General features: G+C 66.4%; 2 protein-coding genes across 8 annotated transcripts; both read right to left on the reverse strand.

Moving 5' to 3' along the window:
* Positions 1-5,002: 5,002 nt before the first annotated feature.
* On the reverse strand, positions 5,003-11,556 carry LOC138685990 (all-trans-retinol 13,14-reductase-like). Its single transcript, XM_069786571.1, has 11 exons — positions 11,310-11,556; positions 10,984-11,166; positions 9,367-9,596; positions 8,482-8,677; positions 7,710-7,907; positions 7,469-7,594; positions 6,870-7,008; positions 6,681-6,790; positions 6,314-6,480; positions 5,421-5,580; positions 5,003-5,218 (listed from the first exon to the last, which is right to left on the reverse strand). Exons 1-11 carry the CDS (start codon positions 11,473-11,475, stop codon positions 5,010-5,012), a joined length of 1,884 nt encoding a protein of 627 aa, XP_069642672.1. The 5' UTR covers positions 11,476-11,556; the 3' UTR covers positions 5,003-5,009.
* Positions 11,557-12,726: 1,170 nt separating this feature from the next.
* On the reverse strand, positions 12,727-22,760 carry MPP2 (MAGUK p55 scaffold protein 2). Of its 7 annotated transcripts, none has more exons than XM_069786578.1 (12): positions 22,684-22,760; positions 20,675-20,775; positions 19,449-19,601; positions 19,206-19,355; positions 17,760-17,987; positions 16,554-16,685; positions 15,611-15,716; positions 15,291-15,359; positions 14,965-15,126; positions 14,325-14,527; positions 14,109-14,237; positions 12,727-14,023 (listed from the first exon to the last, which is right to left on the reverse strand). In XM_069786578.1, the coding sequence occupies exons 2-12, from the start codon at positions 20,771-20,773 to the stop codon at positions 13,847-13,849; spliced, it is 1,608 nt and encodes a 535-aa protein (XP_069642679.1). In that variant the 5' UTR covers positions 20,774-20,775; positions 22,684-22,760; the 3' UTR covers positions 12,727-13,846. The 7 variants fall into 7 exon arrangements, with proteins under 7 accessions (XP_069642679.1, XP_069642675.1, XP_069642678.1 ...); XM_069786574.1 differs by having other exon boundaries at positions 20,657-20,775; positions 22,684-22,759; XM_069786577.1 differs by having other exon boundaries at positions 20,657-20,775; positions 22,698-22,714.
* Positions 22,761-22,792: the final 32 nt, after the last annotated feature.

Consider the following 22,792-nt stretch of genomic DNA (forward strand, 5'->3'; position numbering starts at 1 on the left):
CCACCCGCTGTCTCGGTGCTGGGGGGCACGGCGTGGGGCAGCCCCCCAGGCACACCCCACGGCAGTGCCGCCGGCAGCCGCCCCGGCACAGGGCTCAGGGCGCTGATCGGCTTTGGGGAGCTTACGGCCCTGAGCCGGCAGCTCGGTGGCTCTTCACACTTGCGAGACGATCCCGCTCCTTCAGCCTCGCCAGCGGCTCCTCACCCTCACCTCAGCCCTGGGATGTGGTCTGGCATGGCAGGAGGGCATGACCAGGGGGTGTGCAAGGCTGGCAATCTCCTGTGCCACCCCGGGCATCCTCTGTGCCACACCGGGAGTCCCCTGTGCCACACACGTGCAACAACTGGGCAGCCCCTGTACCACCTCGTACACCTCGTGAGCCACCCTGAGCAACCCCTGTGCCACCCCATGTGCCACCCTGAGCATCCCCAGTGCCATCCTGTGCACCCCATGTGCAACACTGGGCAGCCCCCGTGCCAGCCCCTGCACGCCCTGAGCCACCCCAAGCATCCCCTGTGCCCGTTCCCCACACGCTGAGCACACACTGCACACACTACTGTGCACACGTACATTGCACGCACACGTGTGCACAGACACCCCCCACAAGTGTGCACTGCGCATGCACAGACATGCACACGCTGATGTGGGCACTTCCCTGCTGGGCATGCAGAGCTGCAGTGCACACACACGGCACATACACATTGCACACGCGTTGCACGCACACAGAGCACACATATTGCACACACAGAGTGCACACACAGAGTGCACACACAGAGAGGTTGCACACACGTATTGTGCACACCCCCACTACTGAGCACAAGCACACGCGTGTACCGTGCACACGCATGTGCACCCACACCCCCTCCCACGAGCGCCCACCCAGCCGCTCCCCGAAGGGGCTGTGGGCAGGGGGGGGTACCTGGGCTGGCCAGGACTCCCATGGGACCAGGGAGGGGACGAGCCCTTGTGGGGACCAGGGGACAGAGCCCCCCCATCACCCTCCATCCCCATCCCTCCTTCCCATCCCATCCTCGCTCCCTCCCTGGCTCCAGCTTTGCTGCCGGTCTCTCTTCCTCCTCCTCCTCCTCCTCCTCCTCCTCCCCAGCCCTTTGCCTTCCCCCAGGCTCCATCTCCTGCTGCCCCACCAGCCCCGGGGGTGCCACAGTTGGGGTTTCCCCCCCCCCAGAACCGGTGGCTGCCTTATCCTGCTATGACTGGTGGCGTGGGGGGGGGATCGAGGCTGCCTGGGGGGGGCAGGACCCCCCCAGGCAGCCCCCGGGCGCTGCTCCAGGTCCCACGGCTGGGGACACGTGGCTTTTTCTGCCGCCAAAGGGAGACGCCTGTCCCTTGGGAAGTGGGGGAGACGCAGCCTGGCAAAAGCCCCGAAATCCTTCCCTGCCCAGTGGGGAGGTGGGTGATTCCCCCCCTCCGGCCCCCGCAGGGCTCAGGGCTTCCCTCCCAGCTCCGGTGCCAAGTCCCACCGTCACCAAAATGTCCCATGGGACCACTGGGAGCAAACCAGTATCCCCCAGCCCTGTCAGCCCCCCAACATCCCCCAGTCCCTGTAATCCCCCAGCATCACCCCAATATTCCCTTATCCCAGCAACCCCCAGCCCCAGCATCTCCCTGGCATCCCCCCGGCACCCCCCATCCCTGGCATCCCCCACACACACCTAAATCAATGTGGGGGTACCCCAAAACCCCTTCCCACAAAAAGCCAGGGCTCAGCAACGGCCACAAGAGAGACCCCCAACCTTGGGGGGGGGGGGGCACAGCTGGATCTGGGGTGGGGAGAGGGTCCGGGGAGCAGAACTGGGGAAACAGCCCCAAATGGGGAGCAGCCACGGGAAATGCAGCCCCGGGGTGGTCGTGGCACTGGGGACACTGGGACACGGAGCCGCACTGGCTGCCACATCAGCAGCAGCGGGGAAGGGACCCAGCCCACAGCTGGGAGCCAGATGGGGTGGGGAAGGGCAGCGGTTGGGACCAGTCCGGATGTGTCCCCCAAACTGGGGACCCCCCGAGGAGGGCATGGGGTCACTGAGCTGAACCAGGTCCCCCTGAGCTCCCCAAAATGGGGAAAAAAGGGATGGAAGGAGGGGAAGGAGGGATGGAAGGAGGGGTGAGGGAGGGCTGGGAGGGCCTGAGGAGAGAGGGCTGGACAGAGGGAGGACCAGAGGAGGGGTGATGGACGGAGGAGGGATGGAGGGGGAGATGCAGGGGGGATGGCAGGCTGCAGGAAGGAGAGGAGCCAGGGTGGGGATGGTGGGATGTGGCCCCCCCGTCCCCCTTCCCAGCCCACCCCAGGGGGGGACATCAGAAGCACCCAGTCCCTGGGGACCCTATTGCACCCCCTCAGTGTGGGACCCCCATCACCGAGGAACCCAGGCGTCTGGGCTGGCAGCGGGACACCCTGGGACGTGCCATGAACTCCCCCCACCACATGCAGCGCCGAGCACCAGAGGACAGACAGACACACAGACCAGGACAGAGACCCCCCCCCAGCACCTCGGGGACCCCCATCCGAGTAGCGGGATGACCTCAGCCCCCCAAGTCCCAGTTTGGGGGCCAACACCCCACAGCAGGGTGCCAGCACCCCTTGTCATAATACCACCCCTAAAAAAGCCCCCGAAGTAACCCAACTCACTCAAAATTGCCCCACCACAGGGGTCCCCCCCCAAGCCCCCACCCAGGACAAAGTCTGCAGTAGGGCAGGGAGGGTGCAAAGGGCATCTGGGTGCTGGGCGCAGGGAGCGGGGTGCCCCGGGCACCCGGGTCCATAGTCTGGCTCTGGCGAGGAGGGTGGCACGGCGGTGCCAGGAGATGCCAGGACGCCTGGGTTTGTTGGCGGGGGGGGACGGGGAGGGGGGGGACAGAGGCCAGGGGCAACCTGAAGAGGGTGCCATGCTCAGGAAGGGTCCCTCGGGATGGGGGCTGTGGGATGGGGACCTGGGAGAGGCCCTGTGAGCCCTGTGGGTGTGGGGACAGGGCTGGGGGGGTCTGGGGCGGGGCAGGCACCCCGGGGTGCCAAGGAGGGGGGGGACTTGCCAGCCCCCAGCACATGCCTCTCGGTATCCTCAGGATCATGTTCTTCATCATCATCATCATCATCTTCATAGCCATCACCTTCCTCATCATGATCTTCTACAGCTGCCGCAAGCTCTGCCACGACCCCGTGCCCCCACCGCCCTATGGGGACCCCCAGGGCCCCGTGCCCCCCCCACTAGCCCCGATGCCTGCGCTCCCCAGTCTGCCCGGTGCGGCCATCCCCGTGGGCCTGGAGCCCCCACCCTACAGCGAGGTGCGTCCCACCCAGCAGTGGGTGCTGGGCATCCAGCTGAGCCTGGCATGGGCGAATGTGGTGGGCTATGGGGTGGTGGGTGCTGGGGCTATGGGGTGGTGGGTGCTGGTGGTATGGGGTGGTGGGGTGGGGGGTGGGGGGGCTATGGGGCTCAGCAGGGCATGGGGGGACTATGGGGACCCACAAGCCCCCCCAAGCCAGGGCACCCTCACCCTGATCCCCATCGCATTCCCATCCCCATCCCCATCCCCATCTCATCCTCATCCCTGTCCTGATCCCCATCCCATTCCCATCCCAATTCCCATCCCAATCCCATTCCTATCCCCATCCCTGTCCCTGCCCTTATCCCCATCCCCATCTCATCCTCATCCCTGTCCCCATCCCTATCCCATTCCCATCACCATCCCCATCCCCATCCCATTCCCATCCCCATCCCTGCCTTGCTATGTCCCAAAGAGGGTATCCAGTTCAGCCCTGTGGTGGGGGTACCCTCCTTTCCCTGGAGATCCCGGTGTTCTGGGAGCCAGGGGGGTGCCACATGCCCCCCCACCCACCCACTGACCCCCATTCACCCTTAGGTGACGGCAAAGCCCTTCCTCTACCCACTGCCACAGGGGCCATGTCCCGAATGTGGCCGCGGCCCTGGAGCTCAGCCCCCGTTCGCCACCCAGACCAGCTTCTAGGGGTGAACCCCCCCGAGGACAGCCTGGTGACAGCGCTACCCTTCACTTGGGGGGGGGGGGCATGGACTCAGGCATCCGGATGGTCCCAAAAGGGGCCATTTGGACGCCTGGGTCCATGTCCCCCCACCAGATACCTGGGTCCACACCCCCCCCAAACCATGTCATCGGGGCATGGGAGGGGGGGGTATCTTTATTTATTATTTTAAAAAGTGTGAAAGAACTCCCTGCTATGCGGGTTTTGGGGTGCTGGGGAGGTTCAGGGGGGTACAGAGGGAGAAGGGGGAAAGTTTAGCGGGGGGGCTTTGCACCCTGCACACATCCCCAGCTGTGGGTGCACCCTGGCACTGCATGGACTTTGCCAGGTGGCATGTGAGTGTGTGTCAGCCAAGGTCTTGACACCCTGTCCCTGTCCCCATCCCTATTCCTATCCCTACCCCTATCCCTAAACCTATCCCCATCTCTATCTCCAGCCCCATCCCTGTCCCCATCCCCATCTCCATCCCGATCCCCATCCCATTCCCATCCCAATTCCCATCCCAATCCCATTCCTATCTCCATCCCTGTCCCTGCCCCTATCCCCATCCCCATCTCATCCTCATCCCTGTCCCCATCCCTATCCCATCCCCATTCCCATCACCACCACCATCCCCACCACCATCCCCATCTCATCCTCATCCCCATCCCAATTCTTATCCCCATCCCATTCCCATCCCCATCCCTGTCCCTATCCCCATCACCATCTCATCCTCATCCCTCTCCCCATCCCCATCCCCATTCCCATCACCATCACCATCACCATCCCCATCTCATCCTCATCCCCATCCCAATCCCAATTCCCATCCCCATCCCATTCCCATCCCCATCCCTGTCCCCGTCCCCAACACCATCTCATCCTCATCCCTGTCCCCATCTCATCCCCATTCCCATCCCCATCTCATCCCCATCCCCATCCCATCCTATTTCCACCTCCATCCCATCCCCTCCCCACCCCGAGAGACAGGCCCGGGTCAGCGGGACATCAGGATTTATTGAGCGGGAAGCACATTCCCCGGCACGGGGCCATCCCCACAGCTCGTGTCCCCAGCCGCTCGTGCCGCTTGCCGGCCCAGGCGCCGCTTGATCTTCTTCTTGAGGAGCAGCAGGTCCAGGTAGAGCAGGCGGCCCAGGACGGCGGAGGCGCACAGCAGCCCCCCGTGCAGGGCACCCGCCAGCCCGCAGCTGAACACGTCCTGCCCTGGGGACGAGCCACGGTGGGACACGGCCACCCCCGTGGGGGGGGACAGCCACCACTGCCAGGGACCCGGCCACCACCACGAGAGGACATCCCGCGCTGCAGGGAGCCCTTGGGGACACTGTCTGCAGCCTGGAGCTGGGCACGGGGACAGAGGGACAGAGGGACAGAGGGATAGGGGGACATGAGGACACAGGTCCCTTACCTGTCAGGTAGAGGTTCTTCACGGGCGTCTCGGCTCTCATGGCGGCCACCACGGCCGGGCTGAAGCGGCCGACGTCGTGCTCGGTGCCGTACATCTCCCCACGGGGAGCCGCCAGGTAGTGCTGGTTGGTAAGCGGCGACGCCGCCTCCACGAAATCCACCTGCCCGGTCAGAGGCACAGGGGTGTTTGGGGGACATCGGGGTGCACGGGACACCCGGGGGTATGCAGGACACGTCGGGGTGCATGGGGCACAGGGGACATGCAGGGGACACCCCTGCCACCAAACAGTAGGTCCCAGTGCAACAGGTCCAAGTCTACCTGGTGGGTGCCCACCCCATACAAAGGTCCTGGGGGCTGTGATGCCCCATGGCTTTGCAGGGCACCCTGTCCCCACTGGGGACCCCAATCCCACAGGGCACCCCATCCTGTTGGGCACATCCCCACTGGGGACCCCATGCCCACCAAGCAGGGACCATCCCTGCAGAGCACCCCATCCCGCCTGGGCACCCATGTCCCCACTCTGCACTCCATGTCCCCTCTGCGCCCGTGCCCATGGGGCACTCCAACTCCGTGGGGCATCCCATCCCACAAGGCACCCCATTCCCATGGGGCATCCCACCCACACAGGGCACCCTATTCCCACTGGGCACCCCAACCCTGCTGGGCACCCCAACTCCACAGACCACCCAGTCCCCATTGTGCACCCCATTTCCACTGTGCACCCAACCTTGTGGGGCACCCCACCACTGAAGTGGTACCCCAACCCCACAGGGCACCGGGGGACTCCATCCCTACACCCCCCCCCCATCCCTACAGAACACCCTGTCCCCACCATACGCTCTCCCCGCTGGGCACCCCACATGGCAGGGGACACCGTGGGGACCCCCCGTCACCTTGTCACGGAGGTGGGGGAAGCGCTGCAGTGCCCGTTCCAGCAGGCGCTGGGCAATAGCCAGCTTGTACCGCTGGTAGTCGGGGCCCCGGTGCTTGGCACGGGTCCCAGCCCACTCCTCGAACCATTCGTACCGCGCCATGGTCAGGATGGTCATGCATGACCGGCCTGCAAGGAGGGGGTGACAACCCCATTCCCACTGTGGAGGACCCCAGTACTGGTGTCACCCTGGGACGTGGCGGTGGTGGCGGTGCCCACCCCATAATCCCAGTTGGTGGGATTAAGGAGCCTCAGAGCCCACAAAGCTGAGCGGATCAGAGCTGCAAAGCTGGGGGGGGGACATGGGGGACCCCCCCCCAACTCCATACCTGGGTGCCGCTGCTCGTAGGTGGGATCCTTGGCGGCAGGGAAGGTGATGAACATCATGGCCAGGTTTTCGGGGACGTCATCACGGCTCAGGGCAGCGTAGCGGGTCATCCTGCAGGCAGAGCCATGCACCCACCATGCAGCCCCCCACCCGCCGTGCACCCACCCCAGGGTGCCCGGGGACCCCTTACATGGCATCTAGGTCGTTGTGGGGGTAGATCCAGAAGTTGGTGGCGGGCAGGGCCAGCTCGGCCGCGCTGCCCCGCAGCCCCACGAACACCAGGAAGGAGCCCATGCCGTGTCGCACCATGGCCAGGCGGGAGCGGATGCCTGCGGGAACGTGGGTTGGGATGTGGGAGATGACAACCTGTCCCTGCGGAGGGGACACCAGGGATGCTGGGCACATGGGGAAGCTGGGGACACAGGGATGCTGGGGACATTGGTGATGCTGGGCACACTGGTGATGCCAGGGACACTGGGATGCCGGGGAGTCCAGTGATGCTGAGGACACAGGGATGCTGGGGACTCTGAGGACACCAGGGACACGGGGATGGTGGGGACATGGGTGATGCCAAGGACACAGGCATGCTGGGAATGTGGAGATGCCGGGGACACCAGGCATGCTGGGGACACGGGGACACCAGGGAAATGGGGACCCCGGGGACATGGGGATGCTGGGGACTCCGGTGTTGCTGAGGACACAGAGATGCTGGGGACACCAGGACACAGGGATGCTGGGGACACTGGTGATGCTGGGGACGCAGGGATGTGGGACATAGGGACAGGGTACCTGGGTGGCTGCGGAGTGGGGGGGGCAACAGCTTGCCGAAGGTGTTGAAGATGCCGGCGTCGGAGATGACGAGGGGGGCGAAGATCTCCACCTCCTCCTCGCTCGGCCCCTTCTGCACCACCACCCCTGGGAGGCACGGGGGGGGATCATGGGGGGGGCACTGCCACCCTGTCCCCATCCAGTGTGTGTCCCCCCACCACAGTGAGGGGGCTGGGACGGGGAGAGGGGGGTCAGTGCTCACCCACAGCAGTGCCGGCGGGGGAGACGAGGATGCGGGTGACGGGGGCTCGCACCAGCACAGCCCCCCCCGCGCGCTCGATGAGGGGCACGGTGTGAAAGGCGATCTCGCTGGCCCCCCCCCGGGGGTACCAGGCCCCTCGTTGGTAGTGGTGCACCATCAGCATGTTCACCAGAAAGCTGGAGTCCCGTGGGGCCGTGCCTGGGGATGGGGAGGGGGACACACGATTTGGGGGGGGACAGGCTCAGCCGGCCCCCGCCCCAACACGGGGCACCCCTCCCCTATCACGACATGGCCTCCCCTGTCACGATATGGCCTCCTCTATCACAACATGGCCCTCCCCATCACGATACAGCCTTCCCCTATCACAATACAGCCCTCCCGTATCACAAGGATGCCCTCCCCATCACAATGTATCCTTCTGCTACCATGACACAGCCTTCCCCTGTCGCAACACAGCTCTCCCCTATTGCAACGTGGCCCTCCCATATCATGACACAGCCTGCCCTATTGCAATGCAGCCCTCCCCATCACAATACAGCCCTCCCCATTGCAACACAGCCCTCCCCTATCATGACGGCGACATCCCCTATCATGACATGGCCCTCCCTTATTGTGATATGGCCCTTCCCTATCACGACGCAGCCTCTTCTATTGCAACAGAGCTTTCCTTCATCACCATGGTTCCCTTCCCTATCGCGACATGGCCCTCCTCTATCGCAATGGTGCCCTCCCTATCGCAACAGCCCCCTCCCTATCACGACAGCCCCCTGACCGTAGAAGAGGTAGCTGAGCAGGGCGCGCAGGTCGCGGTCGGCCGTCAGCCGGGCCACAGCCTCGCTGTGGCTGGTGGCCGCCATGCGGAAGACGGGCGAGATCCAGTAGATGAGGCCGGTGCGGACCAGGAGGGCGGCCAGCCACCGCGGCACCAGCTTCAGCACCGCCAGCAGTGCCACGTGCCGTGAGGCCATCTGCGCGGGGACCGGCCCCGCGTCACCTCCAGCCACCTCCGTGGTGGCCACAGCCACCACCATGTTCTCGTGATTGTCACTGCCGTGACCCCAGCACCACCCGTGTCCCCAGCGCCCAGCCCCACCGTGCCCACCAGCCATGTCCCCACCATCCCCATCACTTGTCCCCACCACTCCCAATGCCTGTGTCCCCACCATGCCCATCACTCTTGTCCCCAACGTGCCCATTACTTCTGTCCCCACCATGACCATCATTTGTGTCCCCAACATACCCATTACTTCTGTCCCCAATATTCCCATTGCCCCTTCCCCACCATGACCATCATTTGTGTCCCCAACATGCCCATCACACTTGTCCCCACCATGACCATCATTTGTGTCCCCAACATGCCCATCACTTCTGTCCCCACCATGCCCATCATCTGTGTCCCCAACATGCCCATCACACTTGTCCCCAACACGTCCATCACCTGTGTCCCCTCCATGCCCGTTACCCTTGTCCCCAACATTCCTACTGCCCCCTCCCCACCATGCCCATCACCCACGTCCCCACCACGACCCACCAGTGCCACCACCACCATCCCCACACCCACATCCCAAGCTGGCCGGTCCGAGCCCACATAATCCCAACACCGCACCCTGGGGACATGCCACCACCCACGGCAGGGTGTCCCCAGGGGGGGTCCCACCTTGGAGAGCTTCATGAACTCCCTGATGGCCGCCTTCTCGGCGGGGAACTGCTCCTCCAAGGCAGCGGCGAAGGCGGTCTTGCCGGATCGGAGCTGGTAGCGCCGGGGACCCAGGCAGACCTCGTCGTAGGGGTCAGGCAGGCGCTGCCAGCGCAGCTGCCTGTCCGTCAGCTGGTCCAGCGCCACGCGCAGCATGCTGCCCTCGTGCATCTGCCCCACGTAGTGGATGCCTGCGGGTCCCAGGGGGTCAGCCGGCCGGGGTGGGGGGGTGGCGGGACCCCCCCAGGGTGGCAGATGGGGGAATTAAGTGTTTAACCATCATCTGCTGCGGGTCACCTTGAGGGGTGGCAGCGTGGCCTGGGCTGCGAGCACGGCACGCGTACCGCACACACACACGCGCGTTGCACGCACACGCTGCGCACAAACGGCACACACGGCGCACGCGGGCGCTGCATGTGGACAGCGCACACCTTGCGTGAGTGCGCTGCGCACGCTGCACGCAAGCAGCACAGGCGTTGCATGCACTCACTGTACACGCAACGCATGCACGTACGTTGCGCGCAATCAGCGCGCACACTGCAAACACGCTGCAGGCTGCGCGGACACACTCGCACGGCACGCTGCGAACAAACGCGAATGGTGTGCAAACAGCGCGCTCGCTGCAAAAGCACTGCAGGTGCTGCACGCGCACATGCTGCTCGCAAACAGTGCATGCATGCTGCGCACGAACGGTGCATGCACTGCAAAAACACTGCAGGCACTGCACATGCACACTGCCGTACCTGGCCGGTGCACGCTGTAAACAGGCACAGGCACCTCACGCGTGTGTGCACAGTGCATATACACCAATTGAATGTGCAAGCAGGGCACACTGCACACACTGCATGCACGCAGGCACTGCATGCACGCGTTGCAAACACACCCAGCCTTCAACCCCGCTGCACAGGGACGCACACAGGAGTGCAACCAGCCTGCGGACACACGGCAGGGTAGGTAACACCCGCCCTGCGTGCACACAGACTGAGCTACACCCACACACTGCCTGCACATGCAGGCACATGCTGCCTGCATGCACCTGCACACTGCCTGCACACACTGCCTGCACACACCTACGCTGCCTGCACACACAGGCACACGCTGCCTGCACACACCTGCACACGTAGGTGCATGCTGCCTGCATACGTAGGCACACGCTGCCTGCATACGTAGGCACACGCTGCCTGCACACACCTGCACACGTAGGTGCATGCTGCCTGCATACGTAGGCACACGCTGCCTGCACACACCTGCACACGTAGGTGCATGCTGCCTGCATACGTAGGCACACGCTGCCTGCACACACCTGCACACGTAGGTGCATGCTGCCTGCATACGTAGGCACACGCTGCCTGCACACACCTGCACGCTACCTGCACACGCAGGCACACACTGCCTGCACACGCTGCCTGCACATGCTGCCTGCACACACCTACACGTTGCCTGCACACGCTGCCTGCACACACCTGCACGCTGCCTGCACACGCTGCCTGCACGCAGGGACCCAGGCGGACGCCCAGGCGCAGGCAGGCAGCCAGGGGCAGCTGGGAGTGCCGGGGCGGGGGGGGGAAATCTCCTTACCCACGTCGAACTCGCTGCCCTGCTCCTGGAAAGTGTGGCAGCACCCACCAGCCTGGTCATGCTGCTCCAGCACCAGCACCCTCTTGCCCACCTTGGCCAGGGTGCCCGCCGCCGCCAGGCCCCCCATGCCGCTGCCGATGACCACGGCGTCCAGCTCCGGTGGCACCCGATGGGCGCTGAACCCTGCGCACACGCGTGTGCCTGAGCAACCCCTCCCACCCCCCCCCCAATCCTTGCACGGGGACGTGCAGACGGACGGCACGCCCAGAGTGCCACGGGACGGACGGACAGACGGACAGACGGACGGACGGACAGGCAGCACTCACCCCGCTTCAGGACCTTGTCGCGGACCCGCGGCTCCGTCACCAGCGGCCGGGAGGGCCCCGAGGGTGGCCGGGCAAAGGGGTTGCCGGCTGGGGCCAGGAGCCGGTGGGCCACCAGCCCCAGCGCCAGCGTGGCCAGGGCCACCAGCAGCAGCAGCGTGACCCACATGGCTGCCACCGCACACAGCACCTTATAGACGCTGCACCGTATAGCCCGGGCACCTTATAGCCGCGGCAGCTTATAGACAGAGGAGATTATAGACACGCTACTTTCTAGCCGCAGCAGTTTATAGCCACCACAGCTTAAAGCCACAGGAGCTTATAGCCACGGCACCCTATGGCCACAGCACCCTATGGCTATGACACCCTATGGCCATGGTACCCTATGGCCATGGTACCCTATGGCCACGGTACCCTATGGCCACAGCACCCTATGGCCATGGCAGCTCACAGCGAGGGGTGCGGGAAGCACGGGGTCCTGGGGGTGGGGGACGGACATGGCCCCCCCACACCCCTTAACTCTTTGGTGGTGGTACTGGGACACACTGGGACGCGGCGGGAGAGGGGCCAGGCCCCGGGATGGCAGGGTGCATGCACACGCGTGTGGGTGGTGCACAGGCGTGTGCATGAGGTGGGGGGGGTGTGGTGCTGGGGTGTGCTGGGTGCCACACATGCACATGTGCACGCATGGATGCAGCTGTGCAAACGCATGCACGCCTGTAGTTGTGCAAGGAAGCACACGCACACCTACACACCTGTGCAAGCAAACCGTATACACACACGAGCTAACACATGCACCCCCCACACATGCATGTCTGTGCAAACACACATTTGCACACCCGTACACACACCCCCTGTGCAAAACACACACTTGCACACCCTCATCCACCCCCCCATACCCCCTCCTTACCCACCCACCCACGCGTGCACACCCACACCCACACCCCCCCCCCCAGCTCTAGTGCCTGCAGCTCTGCTGACCTCTCCCGGCAGCACCCAGTAAGGGCCCGTGTGTGCAATGTCACACATGCACACACACGTACGCACCAACACACGCAGACCCTCCCCACTCCCCCCACCAACCCCACCACCACCCAAACACAACCCCTCCAGCACCCACAACCACCAAACTCCAAATACAGCCACATGTGAACACAACGCATGTGTGCATGCACACGCATGTGTGTGTGCACACTTGTGTGCACACACACACGCTGTCCCCCCACCCAGCCCCACAAACACCCTCCAGGCACCAAACTGGGGCAAAACAGTGATTTGCAGAGAAAAAACCATCAGCACCAGGTGGGAGAGGGGCAGGGTGGCGCAGAGGTGACACTGGTGACACCGGTGACACCATGCCCCCCCCCCCAGAAGTGTCCCACCACCAGCTGGATTTGGCCGTAAGGGACAAACCTGCTGCTTTTCTCACCTTTATCTTTAATAAAAGTCACAGCAAAGTACCAAAAAGGAACAACCCGGGGATGGGGACAGGGACAGGGGGTGGCCGGGGAGGGGGGGGCCTCGGGGCAGGAGGGAGGGGGGCACACACACGCCGCCGGCAAGGGGGGGCACACGCGTGTGCATATGCACCTGCACGCGTGTGCTCTGCGCTCCCCGTGTCCCCATCCCTTGGGGTCACCCCACGACAGCCCCCCCCAAGACAGCCCTAGGAGTGCCCCAGTGAGCCCCCAACCACAGCCCCTTCCCCCCCCCCCCGGGGTTAATTACAGGGTTAATTAAAGGTTAATTACAGGGCAGAACCCACGTGGGCAGGGGGTCTCAGGGGGTTATTGCTACCTGGGAAGGGGTGATGGGGGGGGCACAAGGGACAGAGAGGGACCCCCACTCTGGTAAAGGTGAAAGGGGGTCCCTGGGGGGGGGTTGCAGCCTGGGGGGGTGGTAAACCAGGACACCTGGGTCCATGGCAGTTTATGGGGCTCCAGCTGGGTGTGACCCCCCCACCCCCAGCCCTGGGGGTCCCGACCTACGCGTTGCCCCGGGACAGGGTATGCTTCCCCATGGGGAAACTGAGGCACAGGGTGGGCTTCCCCAGGGGGAAACTGAGGCACGGGGCTACAAAGGGCCAGAGCCACACAGTGCTGGAGGACCCCCATCCTCCCTGTGCCCCCCCCAGCTCGCAGCAAACCCCGCTGGGGGGGGTGGCATGGTCCCCTGGGATCATACGGGGCAGGGGGGAGGTTTTGGCAGTGAATTAGCTGTGTGGGTGCTGGGCACAGAGCGGGGATCTGTCGCCCCCATGGGACCCCACCGGCTGCTTCTGTCCCCATCCCCCCCCATAAATCTGGGTGTGGGTAGGAGGGAGACAGGGACCGGGGGCGGGGGGGGGGGCTCTGCAGAGAGCCACCCCCTCCCCACCCCAGCGCTGAGCACGGCAAACTCATCACACCAGTGGGTGAGACGGCAGGTGCACAACTGCCTTCCTCCCTCCTCCTCCTCCACCTGGCCGGGCCGGGGGTGGGGGGGTGAAGGTGGTGGGGACCCCCCCCCCGGGGGGGGGGGGGGGGTTGGGAGGGGGGGCACTAGTAGACCCAGCTGACAGGCACCCACTGGGGCTGGGCGCGCAAGTTCTCCATGGCCTCCCGCAGCCGCCCGAAGGTGCGCTCCAGGTCATCGTTGGTCAGGCTGAGGTCGAAGTAATGGCCGTAACCGCGCTGGATCCGGCCGCTCTCCTCCACCGTCCGCCTGGCGTCGGCCTCCTGCCCCGCACAAACCCTGCCTCAGTTTCCCCATCGCTCCCCGTGTCCCCCCCCTACCCCTGCCCTTCCCGGAGAGGGGACCCACCGTGAGCTGCTTAGTGGCCACGCCGCTCTCCAGTGCCGCCCGGTTCATGGCCCGCAGCATCTCGGGACCGGGGGCTTCGATGAAGACCACATATGGAACGAATTCAGCCGTTCTCAGCACCTTCACTGCCTGGGCGGGAAGGGATGGCACTGAGCCCCAGGGCGGTGGGCAGCCCCTTCCACCCCTTTGGTGTGTTCCCCACCCCGGGTCCCCTACCTGGGGGTTGACGTCCAGGATGCACATCTTGCCGGCCTCGACCACGGCACGGATGGAGTCGATCTTGGTGCCGTAGAGGTTGCCCTCGTACTCGCCGTGCTCCAGGTACCGCCCCGCCTTGATGTCCGCCTCCATCTCCCCCCGCGACACGAAGCGGTACCCGTGCCCGTCCTTCTCGTTTTCCTTCGGCTTCCGTGACGTGTCTGCTCCGGGGATGGCCCATCTGAGCGTCACCCACCCAGCCCGTGGGTCCCACCCCGGGGAGCACCCACAGCCTGCGGGGACGGGGCTGTGATGCTGCACGCGCACGCCCAGTTCCCCGGTGGCGGCCACAGTGGGCTGTGCTGGGGATGGTGATGCTCATGGGGGACAGGGATGCTGGTGGGGGACAGGGATGCTGGTGCAGGGGACAGGGATGCTGGTGGGGGACAGGGATGTTCACAAGGATGGTGATGCTCGCAGGGGACAGTGATGCTCATGGGAATGGTGATGCTCGCAGGGGACGGTGATGCTTGCAGGGGACAGCGATGCTGGCAGGGACAGTGATGCTCAGAGGGGACAGTGATACTTGCAGGGGACAGTGATGCTGGTGAGGGATGGTGATGCTGGCGGGGTCAGTGATGCTCACGGGGACACTCACAGGGGATGGTGGTGCCGTAGCGCGCCTGGTCCGACATGATGAGCTTGTTCTTGAGGCTGCGGCGGCCCACGCCCTGGGCGCCGATGAGCACCAGGGTTTTCCGGCGGAAGGGGGGCATGCGGGCCACCTCCTCGTAGATCAGCAGCTCGTGGCGGTCGAACTCTGGGCGAGGGACGGGGCTGTCACCCCCGGCGGGACCCCAAGCCGGGTGCCATGGGGACCCCAAGGCACCCCATCCTGAGAGGTGCCACCGCGAGCCTGCCATGGGCATGGCCTTGGGGACCGTCCCCCCTTCCCCAGGGGAACGCTCATTGGGGGACGCTCACCGGCGTTCTTCGTCGTCAGGTACATCATCCTCTTCTTCCTCTTCCCGCTGAGGCTGCCACACAGGGCCCCTGCCGAGGGCACGAGGGCTGGCTGAGCTGGGGACGGGGATGGGGACAGTGCCGTGGCACGGGGACGGTGCCACGGGAGCTGGGACCTGCCGCAGGGACGGTGCCACGGGGATGGGGACATCACCATGGGGCGATGGGGACATTGCCATAGGGTGCAGGGGACCCACCGCACTCCCCCTCGGGAGGTGACCGCCTGTCCCCCCGCCCCCAGGGCCGTGTCCCCACCCAGTACCGGAGTGGGGGCTCCGTACCGGAGGTGGGGGCCACCTCCACGTCCCGCTTGACGAAGGCCTTCCGTTTCTCCTCCAGCAGCTGGCTGGGCACCAGCCCCGCGCTGCCCCCCTCCACGTGGCACGCCTGGGGGGGGACAGCACCGCACATGGGGACCCCGGCCCCACGGGGAACCCCCCCAGCCCCACAGGGACCCTCCCTGCCACAGCTTCCAGGGACCAGCCCCAGCCCCACGGACCCCCCAAGCCCCAGAGACCCCTCGAGCTCCCAGGGACCATCCTCAGCCCCACAGACCCCCCCAAGCCCCAGGGACTCCACCAGCTCCCAGGAACCCCCTCAGTTTCCAGGGAACCCCCCCAGCTCCCAAGGACCCCCCCAAGCTTCCAGGGACCATCCCCAGCCCCACAGACCCCCCCCAAGCCCCAGGGACCCCCCCAGCTCCCAAGGACCCCCCCCCCAGCTTCCAGGGACCATCCCCAGCCCCACGGACCCCTCGAGCTCCCAGGGACCCCCTCAGTTTCCAGGGACCCCCCCAGCTCCCAGGAACCCCCACCAGCTTCCAGGGACCATCCCTAGCCCCAGAGACCCCTTGAGCTCCCAGGGACCCCCCCAGCTCCCAGGGACACCCCCCCCCAGCTTCCAGGGACCAGCCCCAGCCCCAGGGTCCCCTCGAGCTCCCAGGGACCCCCCCCAGCCCCAGGGACCCCCCTTCAGCTCCCAGTGACCCCCTCTCAGTTTCCAGAGACCCCTCCCAGGGACCCCCCCAAGCCCTAGGGACCCCCCTCCAGCTCCCAGGGACCCCCCCCTCAGCTCCCAGGGACCCCCCCTCAGTTTCCAAGGTCCCTCCCCAGCTCCAGGGTCACCCCTGATTCTCTGTGGACCGCAGCTGCTGGGGGGTCCCCCAGGAAGGGGGAAAAGGGCCAGACAACCCCCCCCACCCATCCAGCAGGGCCCCCCCCTGACCTGCCACCAGTTAGGGTCGTCCTGGTTGACGATCTGCAGCAGGTCACCGGCGGTGAACTTGAGCCCGGCCTCCTTGCAGGGGATGAGGCTGTCGGTGGCCGGGTCGTAGTCGAAGTGACACTTGACAAAGACCTGGGGACCGGGGGGGGGTCAGTGGGGGGGGGCAGGAGAGGCCGCCAGACACTTGGGTTCCCTTCTCTGCATCGCTTGCACGCTGCTGGCCCGTGCCTCAGTTTCCCCAGGGTGGCAGCGGGAAAGGCAGGAGCTGCCCCACGCACGCACGCGTGGACACACGCGCACGCACACGCGCGTGCAACTGGCTAGACGCCCCCCCCACCCTGGCGTTCCCCTGCCGTCCGGCGCAGCCAGGCACGCACGGCACCCGCGCACACGCAGGCAGCACCGGCAGCCGCCGCCGCACCCCACAGGGCACCCACGGTGGCACCCACGCAGAGCCCCAGGCCCACGCACAGGCACACGCAGGCGGCCAGCGCCGCCGCCGTCGCCGCGCTCACGATGGCGCACATGCGTGCGGCGGCGTGCGAGGGCGGACGCAGGCGCCACACGCGCGTGTGCTTGCACGCGGGACCTCTCTGCCTTGCGCTTGGCAGCAGCAGGGTGCCACGGGGCCAGCCCGCCGCAGGGACACGCCGTGCCAGGGGACGCAATGACAGCGCCGCATTGTCCCCACGGAGCCGGGGTGACGGCAGGCGCCTGCGCCAGGCTGGCACGGGGAGGGGACGGGGCGGGGGGGACACGACACAGGGCACCCTTTGCCACCCGGGCACCCAGGTCCTGGCGTGGGGATGGGGACAAGGACAGGGCAAGGGATGGGGACAGCGCGGGTGTCACCGCAGCCGGGTGCCACCACCAGTGCCGGGTGCGCAGGGCACAGTGGGGGGGGGGACACTGGGGTCCCACTAGCCATGGGGGCACGTGGGCACAGGGCAAGTCCCTACTGGTGTGCGTGGACAGGGGGACATGGGGGTCGTGGGGCTCAGGGGACACGTGGGGGGCTGAGGCACGTGGCAAGGGGACACGGGGCACGTGGGACACGTCAGCACGGGGACGTCGGCGGGACGTCATGGGGACAACACGGACACAGAGATGGGGGGACACGGACCCACGGGCAGGGGAAGAGGGAGCCGTGGGCAGGGTGCTGGGTGCGGGATGCGGATGGAGGGGTGCGGGGGGGGGTGTCGGTACCTGCCGGGGGGGGTGAGGCTCCTGGTAGCTGGGCAGGATCTTGAGGACGACGCTGCCGCTGGCGTGGCGCAGGCTGTCCTGCAGCGCCCGTGGGTCGCTGCCCACCTCCCGCCCGTTCACCTCCCGGATGACGTCCCCGACGTGCAGCAGCCCCTGCTGTGCCACCATGCCCCCGTGCAGGATGCGGGCGATGACCAGTTCCCCCCGCTCCACCCGGAACGTCACCCCCTGGGTGACACGGCCCCACATCAGCCCTACGCCAGTGTCCCCGCCGTAGCGTCCCGTGTCACCCAGACGGCACCCTCCGGTCATGCCGGCAATGCCGCCGGCACCCTGTAATGCCCCCCAGCACCCGACAATGCCCCCAGCACCCCACAGTGTCCCAGCACCCTGCAATGTCCCAGCACCCTACAATGTCCCCAGCACCCAGAAACACCCCCAGCACCCTGCAACATGCCAGCACCCCACAATGTCCCAGCACCCTACAACATCCCCAGCACCCCACAACACCCCCAGCACCCCCAGCACCCAGCAACACCCCCCAGCACCTTGAAATGTCCCCAGAACCCCACAACACCCCCAGCACCCCACAACGCCCCCAGCTCCCCCAGCACCCAGCAAGAGCCCCCAGCACCTCGAAATGTCCCCAGCACCCCGCAATGCCCCCAGCACCCCCAGCACCCTGCAATGCCCCCAGCACCCTGCAACAACCTCAGCACCTTGAAATGTCCCCAGCACCCCACAACACCCCCAGCACCCCACAGTGTCCCAGCACCCTACATCCCCAGCACTCAGCAACCCCCCCAGCGTGCCACAATGCCCCAGCACCCAACAACCCCCCCAACACCCCGCAATGCCCCCAGCACCCCCAGCACCCTGCAATGCCCCCAGAACCTTGAAATGTCCCCAGCACCCCACAACACCCCCAGCACCCCACAATGTCCCAGCACCCTACAACACCCCCAGCACCCAGCAACACCCCCCAGCATGCCGCAATGCCCCAGCACCCAACAACCCCCCCAACACCCCGCAATGCCCCCAGCACCCCCAGCACCCAGCGACACCCCCCAGCACCCTACAATGCCCCCAGCACCCTGCAGCACCCCCAGCACCCTGCAATGCCCCCAGAACCTTGAAATGTCCCCAGCACCCCACAACACCCCCAGCACCCCACAATGTCCCAGCACCCTACAACACCCCCAGCACCCAGCAACACCCCCCAGCATGCCGCAATGGCCCCAGCACCCAACAACCCCCCCAGCACCCCACAATGCCCCCAGCACCCCCAGCACCCTGCAACGTCCCCAGCACCTTGCAATGCCCGCAGCATCTTGCAACCCCCCCAGCACCCCACAACGCCCCCAGCACCCCCAGCACCCCGCAGCAACCCCAGCACCCAGCAACACCCCTCCCCAGCACCCCGCAGCACCCCACGCTGGGGCTCACCAGGTTCTCGCCGGCCGTCTTGCGGATGCCCACCATGCGCACGGCGTCGGGGGGCACGGGCTGGTTGTTGAAGGCCGGATCCAGAACGGGGCTGGGCGGGGGTGTCTCATAGCTCTTGGAAGCCACCGAATCGTGGGTCTCCAGCAGAGACTGCAACGACACCCCGGGGTGGAGGGGAGCGGGTGGGCTGTCGCACACGCGTTATCGCACCCGCGTCGCACGCGCGGGCCTCCCGCACCCCACCTGGAAGTGGGGTTCGCGCAGGATGCGGGCCAGCTCGGCGGCCGCGCTGTCCTGCCGCGCCAGGTGCCCGATGTCACGCAGGATCTCCTGCACCAGCTCCAGGTTGTTGTCCCTCACCGCCTCCAGCTTCGTCTCCTCCAGCCGCTCGTGGGCCTGACGGGATCAGGGGGGGATTAGGGACCCCCGCGCCGCCCACCCGCTCGCTAATACCCCCGGCATCTGCTCTCGATGCGGGGAGCAAGGGGGGGGATGGACACGGTCCCCGGCCCGCAGCGGGGGAGACCGTGGCACGGCCCAGCGTGCCCACGCCAACGTGCCCACGCACACGCCAACGTGCCCTTTGCACGCGCAGCGCGCCCTGCGTGCCCGCGTGCGTGCAAAGCTGCCCATTTGGATGCAGAGGGGCACATCCTCAGATGCTTGCGCACGCATCGCCGCTGCACAACCGCGTGCACGTGCAAACACACGCAGACATACCGGTAAACATGCAGGACGTGGGGCCAGCCACACGCACCCCGTCAACGCGGCTGGTGGGTGACACGTGCACATGTGCGCACACGCACACGTGCACACGCACGCGTGCACACCCACCCAGCCATGCACACCCAGCACCCTCCCCTGCCCCCACCCCACGCGTGGCCCTCCCTCACGCCCACGCTGCAGCCTCACACATGCATGCGTGCACACACACGCATGCCAATGTGCACACTCACTTCCATGCATGTGCGCACACACGCATGCGAACATGCGCACACACCTCCCTGCATGCACACGCACGCGTACATTCATGCATGCACACCCACGTGCGAGTGTACATCCATGCATGCACATATTCATGCACACGTACATGCATACACACACGTGCACGCGCACACACGTATGCATAGACATGCACAGCCACCTCCCTGCATGCACCCACACACGTGCAAGCACACATCCATGTACGGACACACATGTACGTGCATACATCCATGCCCATATACGTGCACACATACACATGCAGGTATACACACGCGCGTGTACGTGCATCCACACGCACGTGCGTCTTCCTCCAGACAAGCACACACGTGCACGCACACACTCGTGCACCCATCACCCGTGCACACACATCCCCCCCCCCGCGCCCCGTGCCCCACACGTTGCCACCTGCAGCGGGAGGTCTAGGGGGGGGGACACGGGGACACGGTGCCACCCCCGTGTCACCGTACCTTCGCCAGGGACCTTACTATTGGGCTCTCCATGATGCCGCGGAGGAAGATGAGGTCCAGGTCGGCGGCCCCCGGGGTGCCGGGGAGCCCCATCAGGTTGTCCAGGACCTGCTGCATGGCTGGGGGGGGGACACACAGGGACACGGCAAAGGGGGGGGGACATGGGGACATGGGGGGGGCAGAGCAGGAGAGAACGGCAAAATGTGGGTGAAAGTCAAACGGAGCGGGGGTTGCCCGTGCCCGACGCCGTCCTGTCCCACTCCCCCCGGGGTGGGGGGTCCCCTGGGAGCAGGGACCCCCCCACACCTTGTTCTACAGGAAGGACAGACAAACGGATGTGTCTTGCCTGAGTGGGGGGGCCGTGGGGCATCACAGTCCCCATGTAGGCAGGAGCCCCCCAACACCTCGGGGGGGGAGGGGTAAGGTCTAATCCTGGCTGCTCAGCCCCACAGCCCCCCCCCGTGCCTCAGTTTCCCCAACTGAGGAGCACCCCATCCGCGTGCAAAGAGCTCACCCACACACGGACCTGCTCTCCCCCCCCCAAATCCCCCCCCCCTCAGCCCCCTGTACCTGCAGGGAGTTGCACTGTACCCCCAGTCCCTGCGGTGGGGGCCACAGAGAGCCCCCCCCCTTAAAGTCAGCACTTTGGGGGGGCTGCCCTGGTGATGGAGGGGGGGGGAATATTCCTCAAAACCCCCCACGGGAGGGGGGGGCAATCCCACACCCAGTACATGCAGCAGCTGGGGGGGTGCACTGAAAATGGGGGGGTTGCGGTGCAAATGGGGGGGTGCAATACAGCCGGGGGGGGTGCAATGCAATGGGAGGGTGCAATGCAATGGGGAGGGGGGGCTGCAATGCAAATATGGGTGTTGCAATACAGCCGGGGGGGGGGGTTGCAATGCAATGGGGGGGGGGTGCAATGCAATGGGGGGGTGCAATGCAATGGGGGGTGGTTGCAATGCAAATATGGGTGTTGCAAAACAGCCGGGGGGGGCGATGCAAATGTGGGTGTTGCAAAACAGCCGGGGGGGGGGGGGCAATGCAATTGGGAGGGGGGGGTCCAGTGCAATTGGGGGGGGTCCCCATGAAATTGGGGAGGGGGGGTTGCGCTGCATCTGGGGCTGCGCTGCAAGCGGGAGCCGCTGCGCTGCGAGGAGAAGCAGCGCTGCAATGGCGGGGGATGCTCGCCATGCAACCGCGGGGGGGGGAGAAAATTTGCAATCCAGAGAGCCCCCCCCTTATCTAAGAGATCCCAGCATGACCCCCCCCCGCATCCCCCATCTCCCTACCCCCACCCTACCCCCTCCCCAAACACCCCCTGCCCACGCCAGCCCCCCTGCGTGGCATCACCCTCCCCACCACCACCGCCCCCCCCCTCGTGTGCGTGTGTCCCCCCCGTACCTTGGGGGCCCAGGGGGGCGATAGCGGGGACCGGGCCGGCCGGCGGGGACCCGCCACCGGGGCCGCTCATGGCTGCGGGCGGCAGAGCCGGGCCTCCCGCCTGCCCCCCCCCCTTCCCCGGTCATCCCCCCCCTCAAGATCCGGGTACCGCGCCCCCCCCGGCCCACGCGTGCAGAGGGGGAGCCTTGCACACACGTGTACAAGGGACGCGGAGGACGGTGCCGCCGCGTCGGCTTCGGTGCGTGCAAACGCTTTGCACACCCGCGGGGGGGGGGGGGGAGTGAGTGTGCGTGGGTGCGCTCACGCCAGGCGTGGGCGGTTGCTGCACACGCGGCTTTGCACGCGCCCGCGTGCCGAGAAACACGTCCGGCGCGCGCGCTCTTGCACAGCCCGGAGAGCCGCGGGCGCGCACACGCGCGTGTGGCGCGCACACCCCCCCCCCCACGCGGGCGTGCCGGCACGCGTCCCCGTGCATGCTCACACGCGCGTGCAGACCACCCCCACCCCCCTCCCCTGCCGCACCGCACACGCACCCCCTGCGTGCTCACGCTCGCGTGCAAACCCACGGGGCGTGCTCTCCCCCCCTCCCTCCTTCCCCGTGCGTGCACACCCCCGTACCCGCTCACCCCGGCTTGCACACCCGTGGGAGCCCCCCCCCACCCTCCCCACGCACGCAGCCACGCAGCCTCCCGCGGCTTGGGGAGGGGAGAACAGCAGGGGCTCGGCCCCTTTAAG

Source organism: Haliaeetus albicilla, chromosome 7, assembly GCF_947461875.1.
Source record: "Haliaeetus albicilla chromosome 7, bHalAlb1.1, whole genome shotgun sequence".
NCBI classification, from domain to species: Eukaryota; Metazoa; Chordata; class Aves; order Accipitriformes; family Accipitridae; genus Haliaeetus; species Haliaeetus albicilla.